This window comes from Tachysurus fulvidraco, chromosome 1 (genome assembly GCF_022655615.1).
Source record: "Tachysurus fulvidraco isolate hzauxx_2018 chromosome 1, HZAU_PFXX_2.0, whole genome shotgun sequence".
Taxonomy (NCBI): Eukaryota; Metazoa; Chordata; class Actinopteri; order Siluriformes; family Bagridae; genus Tachysurus; species Tachysurus fulvidraco.
Genome location: NC_062518.1, coordinates 31,708,485 through 31,731,131, shown reverse-complemented (window position 1 = coordinate 31,731,131; position 22,647 = coordinate 31,708,485). Strand labels below are relative to the sequence as shown.

The 22,647-nt window shown below is 39.6% G+C and overlaps 3 protein-coding genes and 2 non-coding genes across 6 annotated transcripts; all 5 read right to left on the bottom strand.

The window, feature by feature from the left end:
* Positions 1–760: 760 nt before the first annotated feature.
* sox19b (SRY-box transcription factor 19b) lies at positions 761–3,917 on the bottom strand. Its single transcript, XM_027169010.2, has 2 exons — positions 2,941–3,917; positions 761–2,599 (listed from the first exon to the last, which is right to left on the bottom strand). The coding sequence occupies exons 1-2, from the start codon at positions 3,573–3,575 to the stop codon at positions 2,353–2,355; spliced, it is 882 nt and encodes a 293-aa protein (XP_027024811.1). The 5' UTR covers positions 3,576–3,917; the 3' UTR covers positions 761–2,352.
* A 4,201-nt stretch (positions 3,918–8,118) lies between these two features.
* eif4a1a (eukaryotic translation initiation factor 4A1A) lies at positions 8,119–14,338 on the bottom strand. The gene is made up of 11 exons (XM_027169203.2): positions 14,228–14,338; positions 13,057–13,105; positions 12,765–12,897; positions 12,366–12,505; positions 11,806–11,974; positions 11,310–11,419; positions 10,897–11,040; positions 10,539–10,676; positions 10,237–10,326; positions 10,019–10,098; positions 8,119–9,921 (listed from the first exon to the last, which is right to left on the bottom strand). Exons 1-11 carry the CDS (start codon positions 14,248–14,250, stop codon positions 9,777–9,779), a joined length of 1,221 nt encoding a protein of 406 aa, XP_027025004.1. The 5' UTR covers positions 14,251–14,338; the 3' UTR covers positions 8,119–9,776.
* On the bottom strand, positions 11,621–11,759 carry LOC113657647. The gene has a single exon (XR_003444210.2). It is a non-coding gene; the product is annotated as a small nucleolar RNA SNORD10 (small nucleolar RNA).
* On the bottom strand, positions 12,146–12,280 carry LOC113657645. The gene has a single exon (XR_003444208.1). It is a non-coding gene; the product is annotated as a small nucleolar RNA SNORA48 (small nucleolar RNA).
* A 962-nt stretch (positions 14,339–15,300) lies between the features above and the next one.
* senp3b (SUMO specific peptidase 3b) lies at positions 15,301–22,570 on the bottom strand. 2 transcript variants are annotated; one of them, XM_027169202.2, is made up of 11 exons: positions 22,378–22,570; positions 20,221–20,955; positions 19,957–20,106; positions 18,900–19,011; positions 18,622–18,769; positions 18,471–18,518; positions 17,044–17,121; positions 16,529–16,666; positions 16,318–16,401; positions 15,907–15,957; positions 15,301–15,711 (listed from the first exon to the last, which is right to left on the bottom strand). In XM_027169202.2, the coding sequence occupies exons 2-11, from the start codon at positions 20,915–20,917 to the stop codon at positions 15,601–15,603; spliced, it is 1,617 nt and encodes a 538-aa protein (XP_027025003.1). In that variant the 5' UTR covers positions 20,918–20,955; positions 22,378–22,570; the 3' UTR covers positions 15,301–15,600. The 2 variants fall into 2 exon arrangements, with proteins under 2 accessions (XP_027025003.1, XP_027025002.1); XM_027169201.2 differs by having other exon boundaries at positions 19,957–20,109; positions 22,378–22,567.
* Positions 22,571–22,647: the final 77 nt, after the last annotated feature.

Genomic DNA, 22,647 nt, shown 5'->3' with positions numbered 1-22,647 from the left:
CGATTGGCCCTAAATTATTCGAGCCCTCTGCCTTGTGACGGATGAGTCCCCCTAACTTTCCCTGCAAGTGACTTAGAAAGTCCTCTTCTTATCTTTTCTCCTGTGGTTCAATATGGCACACTTACCGAGTTCATCTTGTGCCAAAAGTAATTAACAAAATAACAAAACACGCATGTTGTATCCAAAGAAAAAAAAAGTGTGTTAAAAATATAAATAATTAATCTTAATTTAAATGAACCTTTATAGATTACGCAGTGTCTAATCTCTGCACAGAGGCAAATAGTGTTTGAGATTGGGATCACCATGTACGCAGAGGTGTTGGTACTAGTTGAATATACAGCAGAAATTACATTTATGCAACCACAAAGTGGCAGTTACACTTTATGCCTTTCCCATTGGTCTTGGTCAGAACCCCAACTCACTCTCAATATTATTTTCATAAACTACAAATATTAGTATTTCTAGTTACATAACATTTCCGAATAGTTTTATATGAATGAGAGTGGGTCTTAAAATGTAACAAGATTTTAAATAATTCAATCATTCCATTTTGTTGCTTAAAGTTCGCATGCATTCATTTGTACCCTATTCGTTCACCTCTTTGCTACATTTATTACCGGAGTGTCTATTTAAAGAGCTTTTACGACCTTGGAGAATTAAAACACTCCTGTGAATAACCGTATAACCAAAATTAATAGATTTTAATTCTGATTATTTCTACCACGAAGAACATGACAAGATTCAGACCAAAGAAACAAACTTTTTTTTTTTTTTTTACAATTTATTTAACTTTTTTTGTTTATGCAAAAGACCCTTATAAGGGCCATAAAAACTGTACAAAGGCTATTTACAGACAGTATTAAAATGACTTTAAAATTACACTGAAACGGCAAGTTGCACACTCACCTGAAAGGCAAATGTAAACATTCACTCATTTCATTACTTTAATATAAATTACATTAAAGTTCTTAACTCATTAGTGACCACTAGATTCCTACACTAAAACTTGTTTCGAAAAATGGAAAATGCTAGACTGACCGAGTTAGACCATCAAATAACCCCAAAAAAAGGCAACACTCTTCCAATTTAACTGCACTTAGAAGCACCTGCATACCACTTTTGCCATTTGAATTATGCAAATCTGGCATTATACAGGCAATAAGCAGGCTCCTCATGCACCCAAAGGATGTACAGGTTTTAATTAAAAGATACACCCTCCTTTTTCCAATTTTCACAGCCAAGTAGTAAAAGTCCCTCCACATGGACACAAACAGACTGGTACAGAGAGTCTTGGTCTAAGGCAATACTTGGTACTAATAGAAGGGTAAAAAACAGTGCATTCAGATTAGTGTAGAAAAGAAAAACAGCAGTTAAAGGGGAATGTAATAGTGCTAGTCTCATGTTAAAAAGTAAATGCATTGGATAGGTTATTGCTGAAATGTAGGATTTCTTTGTGCAGACTATTTCCCTATGTTGACTTTGATGGTTCATTTGTGCAACTAACGCATACCCTACTCTGTTAAAAAGATGGTGTGGAAAAGTAAGGTATTCTTAAAGAAATGTGTCATGGCAATACCATAACCATCATGATAGGTTACTTTGTGTCCTTCAAAAAGTAAGCAGGAAAAAAAAAAACGAAAAACTGCCATCTTTCAAAAATGATCATGTTTCCCCATGATGTTCTTCCCCCCTTCTCAAGTTGTTTAAATTTACTTAGCTGTACTTCACCCCCCACAAACAAAAAGGACAATTAAAAAAAAAAAAAAAAAGCTCTCACTTGCTCTATAGGTCACATGATTTGCACATCATTGACTATAGTGATCAGCAATGTACATGATTTCAGTGTGCCTATGTACCCTCTAAGCCCCATTTTGGTTTTTGATCATGATTGCCTCTTCCTGCATTAGCGTCCCCAATTCCATTTAATGAAGCACAGCACAAAGACACAGATTTAAAATTTTTGATCATATGTACAAAGGGAAATGTCCTACAATAAAATGAGAATTTTCAAAAGTTGTAAAACAGCCACAAAATGCCAATTACAAAAAGACGTCACACTCATCTATATGTTCTTGTGGAAAGAACCTCCAGGTTGCATTAAATTTTGAAATTCTGGGCAGAAAGGAAAAATAAAATACAAAAACACAAAAGAGAGGGCTGGGGAAGAGGGTGAAAATCTACATTTAAAAAAAAAAAAAAAAAAAAGGCAAGATCACACAAAGAGGTAGAGAATGTTCCTATGTGCAACAGGTACTCACAACATCCATAAAGAATCCATACTGATTACTTGTTGCACTACAAGTCTACGTAGTGATCCAGCTGAGCTAGTCCCAGTCCTTTTCCTTCTCCACTTCAAATGTGTGTCAGGGGCACAGTACTGCCCAAATAGTGCTGCTGGACACTTGGGTAACCCCTCTGTGCTGTAGGGTCCCCTACATCACCCCCAGGGATGTACATGCTGATCATGTCCCTAAGGTCGCCTTGAACTGCCCCACGGTGGTGGTTTGTTGCTCCAGTGGGTGAGTGAGTGAAGGCCTCTGGCTTGACCATAGACATTACAGGGCTGGGCTGCTGGGGACTGCTGCTGTATGACATTGGGCTGTGGGGGAAAGATCAGAAGGGCATAATGAGAAACCAAACCGGAAACAAAGGCATATTAGTAGTAAATTCTAGCAAATAATAAAGTGTGATTTTTCTATAAATAAGGTGGAATTACATTAAAAACCAAAAACATTTGATGTGCTAAGCAATATGGATAACAGCTAGAAAACTGAAGTTAACAAAAAAAATTAAGTGATTAAATAAATTAGATCTCAATTACGGATTGGTTTAATACTTCAAAAACAAACACGGCGAATAAACCAGTATTTGTAACGCTATCGTTTGGCAATTATCAAACCTTCATTTATATATTTTAATTCACATATATATATACCGGACCTGTAAGAGTTGGCGCTGTTCATGTAGGTCTGTGACATGGGCGCTGCGTATTGGAGCGGAAGCTCGTATCGGTGCAGCTGCTGTTGGTAAGCGAGCGCGTCTCCCTGCACGGCCGCGTAGCTTCCAGCCGGAGCCCAGCCGTAACTGTCCACGCGCGGACTTCCACTTTGCGCATGCGCCGCAGCCAGTAGGCTGCCGCCGGGCAGCGGTGGATATTTAGCCGCAGAGTTGTCCTTCTTCACCGGTGGCTTGCTCTTGCGCCTAGGCTTATACTTGTAATCGGGGTACTCCTTCATGTGCGCGGCGCGCAGCCGCTTGGCCTCGTCAATGAACGGCCGCTTCTCGGCGTCAGTCAGCAGTTTCCACTCGGCGCCCAGGCGCTTACTGATTTCTGAGTTGTGCATCTTTGGGTTCTCCTGGGCCATCTTGCGCCTCTGAGCCCGGGACCATACCATAAACGCGTTCATGGGCCTCTTCACTTTGTCCATGGGGTCTGCGCCCGGCGGACACGCGCTTTTCGGAGCTGTCTGCGGCACGTTCCCGGAGCCACCGTGAGACATGAGTTGGCCGTTCGGGTGAGGGTTTTGCTGACCCTGCTGGGTCTTCAGTTCGTGCTCCATCATGCTGTACATCATTGTGATCTTCCACGGAAGCTTGTTTTTAGTCGAATGTCAACTATCAGCCGAAATGAACTCAAGGCAAACAAACAAGACGCAGGTGCAGCTTATTGCCACATGCTACAAATACGGCGAGTTTGTCTGACAAATCAAAAAATCAAAAAACAACTTAAACCAAAACGTATTTAAAACTTACGTGTCATAAAAAGTTTACCATTCCGATTCTTCAAGGATGGCGGTGTGAGATTTTAGCTAGAAAAAGAAGAACTAAATCACAGCTGCGCTACCACTCTACAAAGCCACCTGTTGAACAGCGTTTGACTCTGTGAATAATAACCGGGTGCATGACAAAAACACTCTCTACCCGCTCGTGGTTTTAGGGAAAATTGTATTCCACTCAGGACCAATCAGAGAGCGGGGTTCTACCCTCACCTAATTTACATAAATCCAACTAGTGCAGGGGCGGAGCCAAAGCGCACTTGTTGCTTAAACTCAGCTGGACTGGGCCGCTTTATACAGATCATTTATGTATGGAAGGGGAAAAAAAGGAATAATTTACTGAATCTAATGGAATTTCAACTAAATTAAAGACAATATATTATTGAATTTAGTAGTTTTATTGTTTTCCCTCGTCCCTAGTGTTTGTTTCAATTATAATTGTTTATATACAACTTACATCTGGTTTCTGTGAATTGTTTAAATTCCAATACAACTTTCTAAATGTATACACTATTAGAGAATTGACAGTTTTCTTCCGTTTTTACATATAGCACATGTGACTATCCAAATGCTGAACACACAAGAATACAATTAAAAGTTTTAAAGATGGCATAAAAAATGCAAATTTGATTTGTCTAATATAGAACAGCATTGTCAAATTGTAAATCCTTTTCATTTGTATTCTGTATTGTTTGCTTTGTTCTTGTTGAGAAGTTTTGTTTCTGTAAGTATACATTACATTACAATACCTGCGTTTATATTTTTTACTTTAGAATCCATCCCTTTTGTTGTTACTGTCCTTAATCCTAACACAATCAGCAAGAGATCCCTGACAGGATTAATACATAAGCTGTGAATTGTACTCTAACGCAATTATTTAGGTACAGCAAAAAGGATACATTTTCAGAAATGATGGCTAAACCTTGTCTTTTTTAATCTGCAAATTTTCAGTTTTACCAGTTTCATTTCATTTTAATTTAATATAGTTTTATTTCCCCATACAGACTTTTTTAATCAAATATATCACTTTTCATATATGCAGAAAACAGTACAGAACAATAATAAATAATTTAGAGTCTGTTTAACTGTTGAATTGCACTTAAAGAGTATTGTAACTTGTAGATTTAATTATATAGCAAATTGTTGTAAGATGTGCCAAAAGGCCTTTAATACACAAACAACATTCCAACTTGATTCTGTGCTTGTAATTTATTATATGTGCACATCAAGAGTAGGTGTGGGATTTTTAGTGTCAGCCACAACTCAGGAAAAGGTTGTGGGTGCAAAATGGTAATTTTTGTGCAGACAAAGGTGTGTGATGGAGTTTTGCAAGAGTATGAGTTGTGAAGTCATTTTGAGATTGACCGTTACACCCTAATGTCAATCAAGCTGTGAATTGTGGGGCTCCACTCTCCCGTTTCCGTATCCAAGACAACGTCTTTTTGGAGCTTTTCCAGGACTATCTTCCCTTTTCTCCTCTCCGCTTCCTCTCTCGCTCTTGCTCTCTCTCCCTTTGTGCTCAGATTAATCAGTCTGATTCTGAACAAAGACAACTCAGCAGCTCAAAGTTGGAGCTTTACATTCATAATGCCTCCTCTCACCACCACTTCTACCCACCTCCACAAAATACACACATACACACGTGCACATATACATAGTGAATAAGGCAGTATATGCTTATGTGTGCATACACATGCAGCACCCCCAACTGGCTGTGACCATTCTGGTATTCTCTAAAGCCCATGTTTTAGGAGTTGAAAAGTGTAAGTCTTAAACAAGTTGGGACAAAGCTGTTATTCCATGCCGTGCAAAAGAAAAGCACTCATGAGTGGGTTTTAAGCTCTCCTACCAAAGCTATCAGAATGCTATCAACTGTACAAGAATAACAATAAATTCACAAAACACTTCTTCCATCAGCATTGGATCAAGATGGGGTTTTTTTTTGTGTTTGAAATATATGGTATTTTCATTGTTGCAGCAAATTAAACATGAAATATGTATTAATTTGCTAAAGTTGCTTATCATCTAACCTAACCCTTTTAGATGTGATTAATATTTTTATTTTTAAAGAATGTAACAATGTTTGATAAGTTTTTCCAAATTAATTTATGAAGCAAAAGTCAAACTAGGATCTGAAAGAATTGCTTGAGGTGTCTTAGATAAGTTCTGTCTGTTAATCACAACATAATCTAGGTTAAAATTGTGTTGAAACTAAATGGAATTTCATAGTAGAATACTACATTTAAATTCTTAAATTGGACTTTAATATTACAAATTGATGTTTATTTTAACCAAAAAAACTTTTAGTAAAATTAACTGAGTCTGTCCTTTTGCACAAAACAGTAAGAATGAGAGGGTTTTGTCACAGATTCTTGTCTTGGCTGTTACTTCTCACGTTTGGCATTGTAAAGCCGTTGAGATGGTAGTTTCAGTATCATTAAGTTTGATCACTCTGACACCTTGGAGACTCTCCTAAGTGTGTAATATCACATCTTCTCTCACTTTAGAGGTGTGAACGACCAGTAGCCGAGTTGATCCGTGGTCTTGTATCAGCAGCTTCTGCTGACAGTGGCTAAATGCAGATGATGGTGGGTGGACCACAGCAAAATTTACATTGGAAATATATTAGTAGTATTTGGAACAATGTTGCTCCTGCTGTGAGAGTAAAACCAGTCGAGAAATGGGTGACTTTGCACTACATCTACTGCTACTATGTAATGCAGTTACGGGTCTCATAATTGTTATTTTGTGAAAGTTTCTATAGGAAAAAAGTTCTTAATAATGCCCCCCAGCATTATCAGAATAATGACAAATGAAAAGGTACTTAAGTATTAATGTGCTTGCATACAGACATAAAATGATGATCATAAAATCATCTATTTCTTTGTTGAAGTATTTTTTTTTGGCCATAAAGTTTTAGTTGTTTCCAAAAAGGAAACGCAACACTGTCTTGTCTACAAAGACTATAAATAATTTAGGTTTGTGTAGCATCAGTCTGATCCCATTTTACCCGCATTATACATCAGCTTTAAACTTTAATGAATTGTAATGGTAAGAAAAAAGATTTTGTTATGAACTGGAAACAAATCTGAAAGGATGGAAATGAAGAGGGATAAAATGGAAATGAAGTGGGATGAAAATGAAGAGATGAGGTGCATGATGCATCAGGGAAGCCAGAATTAAGAAGGAAGGATGAGGGGAAGATAAAGAAGCAAACAGGAGCTCAGAGGGGAAGAGGGCTAGTTGGAAAGAGCGCAGTTTGTCCCCGAGTCCTCCCTGACAGGCCAGCTGAATGGGGCTTCTGTTCTCCCTCTTCTCATGTAAATCGGCCCTTCAGTCTTGCAGCCATCCGTCACTGCACAGAAGGAGCCTGGCAGGCCCTTTACGAGCCTCCCACTCGCATAATCCCCCCTACCACAATTGCGCCCCCAGCAGGGGGGTGAGCTGTGTTGGGGGAGGAAGGGAAGGGGGAATGACCGTGGGGGTTGCCATCCAGACACGGTGAAAGTGTTGGAAGGGCCACCTACACTGAAGACGCATAATCAAAACAACATCCAACCTGGGGGAAGGGGTTTCGGGGGGCTCTTTGGGTTTCACTGGAGGCCAGCTATGGTAAGAGCAGAGCAATGCAGCTATAGAAAGCCTAGGACAGGGGAACAGTGTGGAATGAATGAAACGGAGGAAAATGAGACAGGAGTACATGATGCGGGAATTAGCATAGAGTTTCTTTGATGGATAGATGAATGAGACTATGTCTTTGTGAGCAGCACATGTGTGACAGAGGATAGTGGTGATGGGGGTGACGATTTGGCTGAAGTGATCAGAAGTTGTTAGCATGGAATTAAAATGACATACACGCAACACCACAAAGCACTGGCATGCAGGGAGAGGAATAACACTCTTTTATTGAGCCAGGCGATGTGCTGGACTGAGGTGCCCTGCTTAGTACACTGTCCATTTAACCTTTTTCACCACAACCTTTAACTGCTTGTCTGCCCCCCGGTGGACAGTGTTTTAATAAGGTTTGGTGTAACTGAATGTTCATGACTAACATTTATATTGTCTTTTTAAACAAATGTACAAAGCAAGGTGCTACATAAATGGACTCGATAAGATTTCACAGTAGGTCATGTAAATGACAAAAGCATAAAATGTCTCTGAAGCTCCTTGGTGGGTGGTGCATTGGTTTCTCATTGTCTCCGACTTATTCATATCCCACACTTCATACATAAATAATTGAAAATACAAATTATGTCTGGTGTGGTTTGTCAAGAGAGCACACAGGGTCACAGTGCAGAAGAAAAAGTATTTCATCTTTCTTTATCACACCTGATTCACAACACACTTTTAAAATAAGACTTTATTTTCAATAAGTCAGAGAAAATCCACAAGCTTATGAGTGTTTGATAGAATATGAGAAGTTATCACAATGAGCAGAGTTTCATTTGTCAGAAGAGCAAAAGCACAAATCAGTACCGTCATAACTCGTGACCTTTAAGGCACTGAGCTCCTTTGGCACTTTATCCTGTCTATGATCTACACATCATTCCCTTCTACAATTAGACTACTTGTCTAGTAGATGATGCAAAACTAAATAAAGGAAATTGCATAACAGCATTCATTCCTCCGGTATGTAAATTCATACCAGTATGCTCAGAGGACACACCAGTTATTGAGTCACTGATTGTCTGTGCTGACTGGTCATGTGACTATCAAGTCCCATGTCCACCCAACAGTTTATGAACAGTACATATATTTCTATAATGCACAAAATAATAGGGCCACTACTCTCCTCAATATTAGTTACCATTTGTCACCAAAGTGTACTCTTTTAAACCAGCATTGAACTGAGGTTTTGAACTTCATACATTTGACTATTTTGGGCTACCCCTGGCATGGTGTCTCAAAAGGACTCCCCAGAAAACATGTTTGACTTGTTAAAAAGAAATACCTTTATTTAAGAAAATTAAAATAAATACTATACAGAATCCAATGTAGAAAAAGTTTAATACACTGCTTCTGTCTGAAAAAGGTTATCACATTTTAATAAATTCATTTAAAAAAAAAAAAAAACCAGCACTGAGCAATGTAAACTGCACAGCCAAACCTCCATTCCCCCTCCACAAGACAAGCTTTTTAAACCAGGAAAAAATAAAGTAACGTTAGAATCTCTACATAATCATTTGTAGTTTGGTCCTTTGAAAGACCCCTCCAATCTCTTTTGGTGAGGTAGGTTACTGGAGCAACACTCCTCAAAACAGGACTTACACAGACTCTATACAATACACTATGTGGTGACAAGGTCCCAACACCTCACCATGTGTGGCAAGGGTGAAATGTCTATTTAGAAGGAAATGCTACTGTAAAATGGCACTATACAGGTTAAAGATGTAAAAATCATGTCCATAATACACCGCTTACTGATTCAGCAATTTCTAACAAAAGTGATGGCAGTGTTCTTGTTCAAGCACTGCAATGAGGAGAGAGGGGGAAAGAAAAAAAAAAAAAAAAAGCACAAAAGCTTAAACTCCACCCTGAACACACATAGTTTGAATGCAAGATGGATCGCCCAAATACCTGTCCGAGTAAGACTGGTTTACACGTCAATTTGTTTTCAGACATATTTCTCCATAAACTATTAGAGCAGCCACTGTGTATGGCAAACTGGAAAGTTAAATAAACAGGTCCACTTCAACCATTTGGTGCTCAGCTCTTTAGTCAATAGATAAATATACAGAACAATAAAATGGATGGAACAGGTCATAGGTATAGGGTCACTGCACAAGGTTCACACCAAATTAATCAATCTTTAAATGCTAAAAAGGAACACAAGAAAGTCTTTTCAAAGACATCCACGATGCTGATTTTATAATGTCTTGCTGTGAACAGTGATAATCATTGGGGCAGGGTGGTGGATTTAGAGGGGAAAGGAGCATGTACAAGTCCAGACAAACAGGAGACAAAGAAACGAAGTGGGGGAAGAAAGGAGTAAAGATGTTTTCAGATCAAGTCAGCCACATTCATCGGCATCTCCTCCACGGTGGTGTTGTAGAAGGTCTCAATGTCCCGGAGAGTGCGCTTGTCATCCTCAGTCACCATGTTTATGGCAACACCTTTCCTGCCAAAACGGCCACCACGCCCAATCCTTAAAAAAAATAATAATAATAAAAAGTTAGAATTGATCATCAATTCATTACCTTAGGATGTACATATTTGTAATGAAAGTTGTCACCAGTACATACCTGTGAATGTAATTCTCCCTGTTTGTGGGCAAATCATAGTTGATCACCAGGGAAACCTGCTGCACATCAATGCCTCGAGCCTGGTGAACAGAAGTGCGTAGGAAACGTACATTAAGCATCAACAGCCACACAATACAAGTTACCATATTCATTACAATATACTGTTTGAATGTTACATGCATGACAGTCCCTAAACATTGTAATTAAAAGAAACTTACCAGCAGATCAGTGGTGATGAGGACACGACTAGAGCCAGAGCGGAACTCCTTCATGATTAAATCTCTCTCCTTCTGATCCATGTCACCGTGCTAGAAAACCAAAACGTTGGTCAGGTTATGGCTATCAAGTGAAATTGTGCCAACAGCATGAAACAGTCTTCAGCTCACGGTACTGAGTAGACTGGGATGAATATCGACTGCATTTATTCTTCCCTTAGCAGACGTAGAACCAAGTGCCACAGAAAGACACGGCCTTGCCCAGTTGTTAAGGGTGGGCACAACGCACTCCAGTACTTACTTACCAAAGCAGAGACTGTGAAATCTCTCGCATGCATCTTCTCAGTCAGCCAGTCCACCTTCCGGCGAGTGTTAATGAAAATAACAGCTTGAGTGATCGTCAATGTCTCATACAGGTCACACAAAGTGTCCAATTTCCACTCCTGTAACACAGGAATAAAGGGAAACCGTCACACATCAAGTATCAATTTAAATGACTTTAATCTTTATAGGATTTAAATTCACAACAACTAAAGGATTGCTTTGGCAATAAGTCAGTCAACCTAGATTGTCTTTACTACTTGTGCACTGACAAGGCATGGCCACCTGATGGCACTTTAGGCTAAAATTTATGAATGAGCAGAAATCAACGAGCTCCTTTACCTCCCGCTCCACATTAATGTAGAACTGACGAATACCCTCCAGGGTCAGCTCCTCTTTCTTGACCAGGATCCTTACAGGCTCACGCATGAACTTAGTGGTGACTTCCAGCACCTCCTGGGGCATGGTGGCTGACAACAGGATCACCTGTAGGAAGGCAAACATGTTTTAAGCATAAGTGAAACAGCCTTAGAACGCATGTCCTTTTAAACCAGTATACACACAATGAAATGTCAACTGCTTTATAGTCGTGATAAGGAACAGGGAGACCCAGTCACTGTGGAGAGCAGCAGGAATACTCTACCAAAGAACTTTGTTCCTACCACAGCAAAAATAGCTGGGGGGAGAGGGATCTTTGGCCAAAAATACATGCAATTATAACCAGCTTATAAAATGAATAACCATACATGACTTACCTGAATATCAGTAGACAGCTTCTGGAAAATCTCATAGATTTGGTCCTTGAAACCTCGGCTCAACATCTCATCAGCTTCATCCAATGCAAACATCTTGATGTATTTGGGAGCTGATAAAGGGAAAGACCAATGTTAAGTGTTTTACAGGGCAAACCAACACCACCAGCACAATATACCTCAAACATTTAAACATGAACATATCTACATACTAGACTAGGATTAACAGTTAACCAAGAATTTGCTAAGCAATAAAACATTAGGTATCCCCTTAAGTCTTCCCAATAAATCATGCAAAACAAAGCAGCAATGCTGTTTTCAGGTTAGTGAGGTCAGATCATGCCTCCAGAGGACTGTGAACCCTGCACACACCCCAACAGAACGCCGAGATGTGGCAGAAGAGCACAGGAACCCCTGAAGTCAGTTGACACGCATGGATATCATCATTACAGCATTTAGACCCTTCAATGTGGATGCAAGTTTTGGTACAGGTGCTTACAAAGATAGCGCCGGTTAAGCATGTCAAAAACACGTCCAGGAGTTCCAACCACTATGTGGGGTACATCAGCCTGGAGCTTCTGCACCTCGTTACGGACATTAGTGCCACCAATGCAGGCATGGCAGGTAGCACCCATGTAGTCTCCAAGGGCAAGAACCACTTTCTGGATCTAAGGTCAGATAGAAACAAGTTAGACTTGTTAAACATTTCAGTTTCCTGAATCCAAATGCATGAGGTCAGGCTTAAAGTAGTTACATGGTACTGGATCAACTTAAGTCGCTTTAGATAAACACCAAACTGGATCCAAATACAAGGGCTGCACTAACACCAAGCCAAAGTAAAATGTGCCCATAGCATGAAACAGTCTTTAGCTCATGGTATGAGTAGACTGGGATGAACATGGGCTGTCTACTTTTCCCTTAACAGATATAGGAAGGTGCCACTGAGACACTGCCTTGCCCAGTTGATAAGGGAATCTAGATTCAAAGTACTGCTTGGGAGATAGTTAAGCAAAAGACTAGCTACATACATCTAACGGGAACACATTTGTGGAGTCTCACCTGTTGAGCAAGCTCTCTGGTCGGGGCCAGGACCATGGCTTGAGTGCCCTTCAACTCAATATCAATCTGTTGCAGGATGGATATGGCAAAGGTGGCGGTCTTCCCTGTTCCAGACTGAGCCTGAGCGATGACATCATACCCTAAACAAATATGACAATTAAAACACCTCAACCAACAAGCATCCCCAAACAAAATAATGACTTTATTCTGTGCCCATAGCATGAAACAGTCTTATGCTCACGGTACTGAGTAGACTGGGATGAACATGGGCTGAATTTGTTATTCCCTTACCAGATATAGATCTATATGCCAAAGACAGACACTGCCTTGCCCAGATGATAAGGGTGGCAGATGAGCAGTAACAACGCCCCAAAATAACAAGTCTTTACAAATACATACCCTTGATACAAGGGAGAATAGCCCTCTGCTGAATGGCAGAAGGTTTCTCAAAACCATAGGCATATATTCCCCTGAGAAGATTCTCACGCAGGTTCATGTCATCAAAGCTTTCAACAATCTCCTTCCAGTTTCCCTACAAGACAAATCCACCAAGATGGACACTTTAAAAAACAGTCACCAATAGGGGGGGGGGGCCCGCGCTGCAGAACGGTTCATAGCCCTGTTCAATTATCTGTGCTATAAAATCACACTGAATATGGAATTAACACATACACATTTAATTTCAACTCACCTCAATGACTCCATCTGGCTCCATGCCCTCGGGGCCATTGTCTCTTGGTCTGAAGAAACAAACAAAAAAAATAAGGTCAAATAAATCAAGCATTTACAAATAATTATACTTCACGACACAGCCTCTATAATTCAGCCAAATCATCTCCGATTGAGCCGTAAATCCAAAAGGGCTAAAAACAGACATGTAATGGAGGGAAGTTTCCTCTGGACGAGACACGTCGCAGGTTTCTCTGTAGGAGGCCTCTATATCCTGACCCCCAAATTTTTACCGGATTGGTTTCCTTTATTCCCGGGGAAAAACCACCAAGCACGGCTAGCATATCGAAGTCGTTTTATAAAGTCGTCTCTGCTTCAATCATTACTAATAAACGGAATTAAACCAGACAGTCGAATAGCAGCAGCGACGCTAATGTGTTCAGACCGGATTTTAAATAGCGATATTATTACGTTTAAGAAACGAATGAAGCAAAAAAAAAGTTTAATCAGCCGTTTGAGGTGTTTTGGTTTAAACGGAATGTGAGTCGGTGTGGCTCAGACTGAGGCCTACACTCAAGCTAACACACTTCTCTTTTGTCTGAACCGGTAGGCCATGTGCTCGATGCTAGTTTCCGAGAAATATATTTAATCCTACTTAACACGTGGACGCTTTATCAAGAATCGTAAAATATGACATCTGTGAAGGCTGTACCGCTTTTTTCTTCTCTCCCCCGCTATATGTTAAAACACGACGGCTGATGTATTTAATACACGACTCAGGCGGCCATGTGCGCGAGGCCAAACCGGCATCTAGAGGAACCGTTAGCAATCGGCTAACAACCTAAAAATGATTCATTTTCGACGTCGATGCGATTAGGATACACACCCACCAGAACAGATCGACGCTTAGGAGTTGTGTACAAGATGAACTATATCGATTTAAACCACAAACGTTAACGCAGTAAATCCCAAACCGCCGCCATCTTCCTCTGACACACATGGTAACGGAATAACTATGGCGACGGGCCGCGAAGGCATAGACGTCGATTTAATCACGATTTACACAGTTAAACATCACTAAGTCGCGCCGGTTGGTCCGTACGCATAAGTACAAACACACTAAGGCTCGCGTTTCATTTTTTTTACAACCATAAAACCGACCGAAACGTTTGCTGAAGTAAGCGTTCACTCACCTATGTTCATCATGAGCCGACATTATCACAAAGAAAGGCAGAAGGGCGGAAAAGTTCTAAATACGCGAGCGTCGAAGCCGAGTGGACAGCTTTAATTGGACCGACTTCCTATCAATAAGAATTGAGGCGGGTCTCGCTGACCGCTCATTGGCTGAATTCTGCCGTAGCGTAAAAGTAATCCCGCCCACATCACGATTCTCGTCGAAGCAGCGTGACATCACCGGAAATGTCGACTCGGTCATTTCCGACGAATTTGGTAGAACCTGGCACTGTAATAGAATTACAAATTCGAAATCGGAAGATGTTGGATTAGACTGTAATATACTGATATTGCAGAATTTTATATCGATTGATTGATTTTCATCTTTTTTTAGTAACCGTTTAATTGTCATGGTACTATTTTATAACGTCATAGTTTATTATTTATTACTTAATACTTATTTAATACCCTATGTTCATCCAAGTCCATTCTTAATCAACAAACTATATTATATAGTGTATAGAGTGCATAGAGCGTGAGTGTATATATGTGTATATGTATGTGTGTATATGTATATATATACACACACACACACACACACACACACACACACACACACACACACACACACACAATTATGTATAACGAACTGAACTGGAAGCACAAAGCACCATAAATAAAGTGACTGTTACACTCGTGTGAACATTATACACGGTACAATAAAGATGTAGATTAAATACAAAAAAGATGTACATAATAGACTGTTCCTTTTCACGTTTTAAAACGTCTCCGTTTAATCTAATCATGTCTTTCAAGAGATCTCCACAAATGGTCCAAATCTATTCACACAAAGAGAAAGGAACTGTATCTTAATCAAAAAGCAGTAAATGAACTGCACATTTTCCACATACTTGCATACAAATACACATAACTGACAGAATGACAATATACAGTCAGTAGTGATCAGACCAGGCCCACCCATGATTTTACACAGGACATGATTTATTGAAAGAAAGAAAAAAAGAACGATTATACTTGCACATTTGAGTAACCTAACACTTTTCTCAACAATTAATAAAAAGTCTCATCAGACCTTTACAGATGGTGAGAAAAATCCAAGAAGGCCTTCTAGCTCATTGATGAAGCCTTTCACAAGAGTCCAAAAATGCTGTCTCCAAGATGTCAAATCTCAAAAAGGTAGCCATTAGAAAAAGCCTGGCCTCTGACAACCACAAGAAAAAAACATGAGCACTGATACAAAACAAAAATATTAAAAAAAGTGGGTTCAATAATGTGATATCCTGTTTTATAGTCTCTCTCTGCCTTTTTGGAAAGGTGAAGGTTTCCGGCTGTTTCTTCCTCCATCTCTTGCTTCATCACACTTAAACAGGTATCACAGTGAGAGTTTGCAGTGACAGAGCTCTTTGTACATGATTCTTCTCAGTTTAGGCATGTCCTGCTGACTGAAGCTGAAGGGCTGTCCCAATGCCAGACACTTACAGTACTAAAATAAAAAAGCGAAAGTGAGTAAGATGGCACACAATATGGCGTATTAATTCTTCTGTAAAATGTAGTTTAGTTTTTATTCGACCATGAATTTGGGCATGATACTAATTCGAAGTTATGCCACCCTGGAATGACAAACTGCTTTACACTAGGACACAAGACATGACAACAGCATAGAGATTTCTTGACTCACCTGAAGGACAAAAGCCCCACAGTCACTGTCATTATTCTGCCTTCCTACATTCTAAGACACAGACACAGAACCAGTAAAGTAAATGGCTGTGAAACACAGCTCAGTTGTCTATAATCCCGCACAGGTTCCTGTCATTCCACACATTGTAATTGCAAGAGTTCTGTACCCCCCCCCCCCACACACACACACACACACACAGAGCATGGTAGACCTGGGATTAAAACTCACAATGTTCCAATTACCAATACCTTAACCACTAGGCTACCACATAATCCACACAATCTTTAGCTCTCTCTCACAACCATGCGCACACTCACTTACACACACTCACACGCACAGTCTCACACGCTCTATCTTTTGTACAAAGCAGTTTTTGGTCAACTGTTCTAAAATACTGCAAATATGACTCACCATTTTGAAAAAGCCTCTCCAACCAGTGAGGAAATCTCTCTGCTGTTTTATAATAGCTTCTGCCTGGAGGTACTTAAAAATATGCTAGAAGGGAAAAAGAGCAGATATAAAAATAGAAGCTGTGTAAAAATTAAATGCAGACCTATGTGAAATCATTAAGTAAATAATTTAAGTAAATGAATGTTTATCAGAAAAATCTACAAGTCCGGACCTTGGGACACCGCCGGTTAAGGGTTCGCTGGGAATCAAAGTAAGTGATGAAACGTTGTTTGATGTCCACTGACACAAGTGACCAATGCACTTCCAGGTGAATGGGAATCAACAGAAGGTCCTTGCTGAAGATGTCAACCTAAAGCATAGAATATGTTTGCCTTATACATTCACTTTAGTGGTGAGAGGAGAATCTACACCAGGAATTTAAATCTGTGCTGGCAAAATGATTAACATTTAATGTAATAATTATTCTATAGCTGCTGAATGAATGGCTGCACCCAAGTTGTCACCTCACCTTCCTTTTATTCACACCCATCTGTCTGACTGTCCATCTCAGGACACAACATTTAAGAAAAGGACTGATTCCCGGTCAAATTACAAAAGCATCATATTTATATTCCTGTTACAATTACCTCATCTTAACTCCTAAAGTTGCTTTTGATAAAATTCATTAAAATACTCCACATGACTGCTATGGCAACTGAGATTTGAGAGGGAGGAAAAAAAGCTTACATTTTTTGTCCACCGTTTAACTCCTTCATAACCTTTAGTTCGCAGCTTATCATAAAAGAAGCTGTTGAAGAAATGGACCTAAAATAAAAGAGTCAAGTTAAAATCTAGACATTACAAAAAATGGGCATAAACTAAAATCAGGGCCTTACAAACCTTTTGCAGTTAGGGATCTTTTAAGTGGAAAAAAAAAACACAGACCCCTTAAGAACAGATTTATAACACAAATAAACTATCCAAAAGAATCAGTCACAATGCTTAACAGTGTACATCATCTTTACAAGGTGGGAAATATACAGGAACTCAGGGTTTCCCTTCAGAGTTTTAGAAGCATTTCTGGCACCAGTTGTTGGCACCTCTCTTCATGAATATGTTTAATTCATCTTTTTATTCTGGCCAAAACTCTTAATTCTTCTCTCTCTCTCACTTAATTGTCACCCAGCTTTTTTTCCCTCTTGCTGAAAAACAGACAGAGCTGTTGGCCTGCAGCTCTTCTCATCCAGTTAGCTTAATAAATGTTGTCTTTATATCAAATTAAGTTACATAAAAACATTATACCATCATCAGACCAAACATGCTTTAATTGTTGTAGAAATTCTTTTTCTAACATTAGACATCTGTTCAATGCAATTTATAACATTTCCAGTTCAAGCTCAAAAGAAGCTTTAAGTTTGTTAGGTTTGTTTCAGAACAAAAAGTTTCTCTCCTGGATCAGACTGCATTGATTATTTTCTACAAGCCTCGTTACAACAAACAATCTGCACACTGAGTATTCTTTCTTTATCAAGCTAGTTTAAGAGACAGGGCTGTCTTATAAGGCCCATATTAAATTTAACTGAAATAGAACCTCTGGCTGTGATTCTTTCTTCTAACCTTTGGGTGAACATGTGGTAGCCTATTGGTTGAAGTGTTGGGCTACCAATCAGATGGTTGTGAGTTCAATCCCAGGTGCACCAAGCTAAAGCTTTTGGGCCCCTGAACAATGCCCCTCACACTCAACTGCTCAGTTGTATAAAAAAATGATATAATGTAAGTCGTTCTGGATAACGTAAACGTAGCTTCGGAGTAAAATTGATTGACCTGTCCAATTCACTTTCTGTCCAAACTTTAAACTTTTGGCCAAGTATCTGGAAAAGTATCTATAAAATAAACTAAATAAGAGTCAATTTTTTTGTGGTGGTGGTGAAGGGGTGTTATAGAAATCTGTTATTGTACAGTATAATTCAAGTTATTGTAAAGTACTAAAGTATTGTAAAGTTATTGTAAAAATTATGTATGTAGATTTCAGTTGAGCATTAATAATCATAACTTTCATACTTGTGGGTTATGTTTTCCACTATTATAACAAAATTAGGAAATCACAGACACCTGGATCCCTCTTTTAGAACAACTGCTCTATAATGCTGGAAATTAGTTTTATTATTCATCACCTTCTCAGGCACTGAATCCATTACAAGGTCTCCATACATGTTCATAACCTGAAAAAATAAGTTTGAAAGATATGAAAGAACAAAAAAGGTTAGAGATAACAAGTGTACAAACCGTTAGAGTTTAAAGAAGTGTAGTTAAAATTGACAATACTTGGTCATTGAGCCAGTTTTGTCCATAGAGTGTGCTGAGATCATCCATAGTGAGAACATGGCGCTTGTAGTTAACGCTGAATCCTCGAACCATGCTCGTACCTGGGGACCTCTGGTAGGACTGGATTATCTGGTGCACCTCTGCTTTCCTAAGACAATCATCATGTTCCCATGTCTTATACATCACTTCTAAATACCCTGGATGTGTATTTAAATGCTGGTATCCATGCCAAAAAAAAATTTTTATACATTGAGCTTTAAATGTTTGTTGAGCTTTACCTGTATGCTTGAGAGAAGCTCTCATTGAAGATCTCCTGTAGTTGCTCCACAATGTCATCAGTATGTATAGGGATCAGACTGCCATATTTATGGAGAGACTCATCCAAAATGCCTGGGATATGGGGGTAATATTCATGAATTTACCTGACAATATTGTCTGAAAGCAAGTCGAATCACTTTGTTAGAAGTATAAAATACAATTGCATCCAAATTTCTACAAAGCCTTAGAATATAAAGAAGAAATTTTAGTGTGGCAGTTTCATAGCTGCTCATTTACTAGGCATGGACAAGCTAAATGGAAATATAGAGGAACATTTGCATACAGAAACCTTTGGGATTACAGACGTTTGCTCTTAACAGTACATTCAGGACACCATTGCAATTGTAGTTTGTACTTAATAAATCCTAATGATCCTAAAAATGAGAGCATCTCACCTTTTTTGTATGCATTTAAAAAATGCTCCACATGGTTCCTTCCTTCAGTGGTATTTCAATTTGATTGGTTTTAAAATTTCTTGAAAAATTGTTTTCAGTGCACAAGGGACCTAAATTCTCTTAAAGCTCATGTCACAACATTTTCATGAGCATCTTCTTACTGTTTGACATTCATGAATTTAGCAAATAAAGAACAATACTGGCTTTCTTTTAGTTAGATTTCTTTAGAATGATTTTTTTCTGCCTTTTCCTCAGGCACATTCAAGTTAAACAGGTATATTTATATATTTGTTAAAAATGTCATCAAAGCTAATGATATTTAGCCACCTGCTTACATCAGTTCCACCTTTGTCCCAACTACAGGAACTAAAGTAAATTTGTTCCTGCCCATTGTTGCCTATTTATGCCTGAGACTGTGCAAAATTGTTATTTTATTTTTTTTATCATATATGATATACCTTAAACTGATGTAGTATGGTAATGAGTAGTTCTATCCTACCCTTTTTAAGGGTGGATGAAATGAGAATTAGAAATTACTATTGGTATATACTTACTTATAGACAGATATTCACATCATATTTTTTAAACATCTAAAGGGGCTTTAATGAATATAAACATTTACCTTGGACACAGGACACATGCTCTTTTGTGAGGGCCAGCTCCACTCTTTGCTTGGAAACCAAGGGGAAATCTTGCCTTTCACTGTTTCCAACACTGACTGCTGAGCTGGACTGGGGAATGCCGTGATACCCGTTCAAATCACTAAAGGGAGCTTCTGAAAAGAGAGGGATGCATTTTTATGAGGTTTTATTTCTATCATCAAAAGCATACTGAATAGTGACATACTGAAAAATGCCACTGTTTATCCATGAAATATTAGACTTACCTGTCTCACTTTCATTTGCAGTCTGCACTGTTACTCTTGAGATGTTCGAACCCAGGTCCCGCCTCTGCCTGCTTGGATAAAGATTATACTGACGCCACCGTCTTGCCCGTCTGTACCCAAGTGTGCCGACCCACTGTGCCCGCTGTCGCCATGTTTTCCAGCTCTGAGCAAGCCGGAAACGCAGCCGAGTCGAGGCCCGGAGCCTCCTCCACCGCTTCAGCCTCTGCTGCCTTAGGCCATTTAGCCGAGCCCACAGGGGTCTCTCAGGGACATCCCTGACTTCAGGTTTGTCTTGCTCCTTATTTGATGGTGAAAAGTTTTGATAGTAATGTGCCATTTGGGGCAAAAAATCATGTGGGTCATTCCAGTCCACCACTCCCTCCTCCTCTTCTACTGGAGCACATTCAGAACTGATCTCCTCACCTTCATCCAACTGGTCCTCTTCTAACTCCTCCTCATCATCATCTTCATCAAATCCATCCTCTTCATCCATCTCATCAGTCTTTATGTATTCTCCAGTCCATCCCCTCTCCTTATGGCCCACTTTGAAGTCCATAGCACTTTGGGCATTAGGAGGGGAATCAGGGCCCAAGAGGTGCCCTCCTGCCATACCTCCACCACTGCCTTCATGGCTGACAGTCAAGGAGAGTTCACCCTGCCAGCGATTTGGAGCCAAGCTTGCCCCGCTGTCCCTCATGGTCCACGGGCACCCTGCTACTTGCGCCAGCTCGCCGTCTGCAACAGCACAGGTCAAAGGAATTGATGTGCTGCACAAGTATTGTTAGTTTTAACTTAAGCATTAAAAAAAAATTTTTTTTGCAGAATATTTAGAAAATGTTGCAGTATGCACAGTAATCCCTGTGTGCAGGTAAGGATTTATGAAGTTCTAAGCCTGCCTGTCTTATCCTACATACACAAGAAGGATATAAAGAGTGAACAGACATGTGATATGGTTTATTTCCTTTAAGAGACAGAACACTCTTGATTTTCATCGCACGTTCAATAGGTATCCACGCTTGAAGATTACAGACGTAAAATTTCCTCAATTTATATACACAAGGAGACTTTTTAAAGTATTTGGATTCCTATTTTCAGTAGGAGAGCACGGCATTGCATTGAGGAAAAACAAATAGAAAATTTGTGATACAGTGGCATCACACATCTGTAGCAATACGTGCTGTGATCTCTCTCACACAGTCCAAAATAACTGGGTGTGTAGATTAATAAATTATGGCGGTGATTTGGATCATGTCAGGAAATCTTTTAAACACGCTACATGTACATTTCGATGAAGTACAAACCATATCAGAACTGCAATATTAGTTAATATATTAGTATATTAACACTACAGAACTGCAAATATATTAGTACAACTGCCATCTAGTATTCTGTCAAATCCATGCAGCCAATTATAGCTTCTAGTGTTGGGAATTTTATTGTTGAATCAATCAAAAATAGAACATTTGGCTTTATGAGGCAAAGGTCTGGGAAGAGTGCAGTGCAGAAGTGTCCAAGGAGAAAACACACACATTTTTTTTTTATAACAGTAGATAAATTAGGACAAGAAAATATATATTTTTTTTATGACTCCATGCTGTATATTTCCCGACACGAACGTGTAAAAAAAACAACTCATTTATTTCTCCAGCTGCTCGACATGTAAACAAATCAGAATTTTTAAAGCTAGTTTTGCAATTTGACCTCGACGTGTTAATACGAGCTGAAATCTAGCTCACAACACGACGCCAAACGACGCTTTCCTACGGCTCTGTTAATAACAAAAGTCTTTCTCGCTCCTGTAAAAGATAAAATAAATAAATCCGTGTCTTGTCTGCGGAAGCGTCTGTAATTCACCCGCTTCTACTAACACGTTAGCATGTAGCCGCAGGGCAGCCGGACGTGTTTATAAACGTGTGTTCTCTGGAAACGGATGAATTTTCTCAGTGAAGAAACGACAGATTTTTTTTTCGGATGATGCCGTGCATGTTAAATAATCGCACTTTATCTCTCTCGAAACGGTTTAATCCCGGTCTCCCTGCAGTGGGACGTTCATAAAGCGTGCATAATTAGCTTGCTAGGTAGCTAGCTGGCCTAAACACTGGTCATCACACCGTATCTGTTTGTATATTTATTCACTGATATCGCGGTAACACTCACCGTCTGAGTGCAGTATCGTGTGAGATTCTGTAGACGTGTATGAGCCGTGCTGTTCACTACGTGTCGGATGTTTTTTTGGGGGGGTTTTTTCTTCCGCAGATTTGCTACGAGGAGAATTTCTGCCCTAATCAATGAAGCCCGTCGCTTTCTTTCAACGAAGCTGTGACGCGGCTGTTGCCGAGCCTTTGTTGATGACGTGAACGTCTCTCTCTATCGGTGCGCTCGTGCAGAGCTGATGACGAGTAGTGTGTAAATGTGCGTGTGAGACTT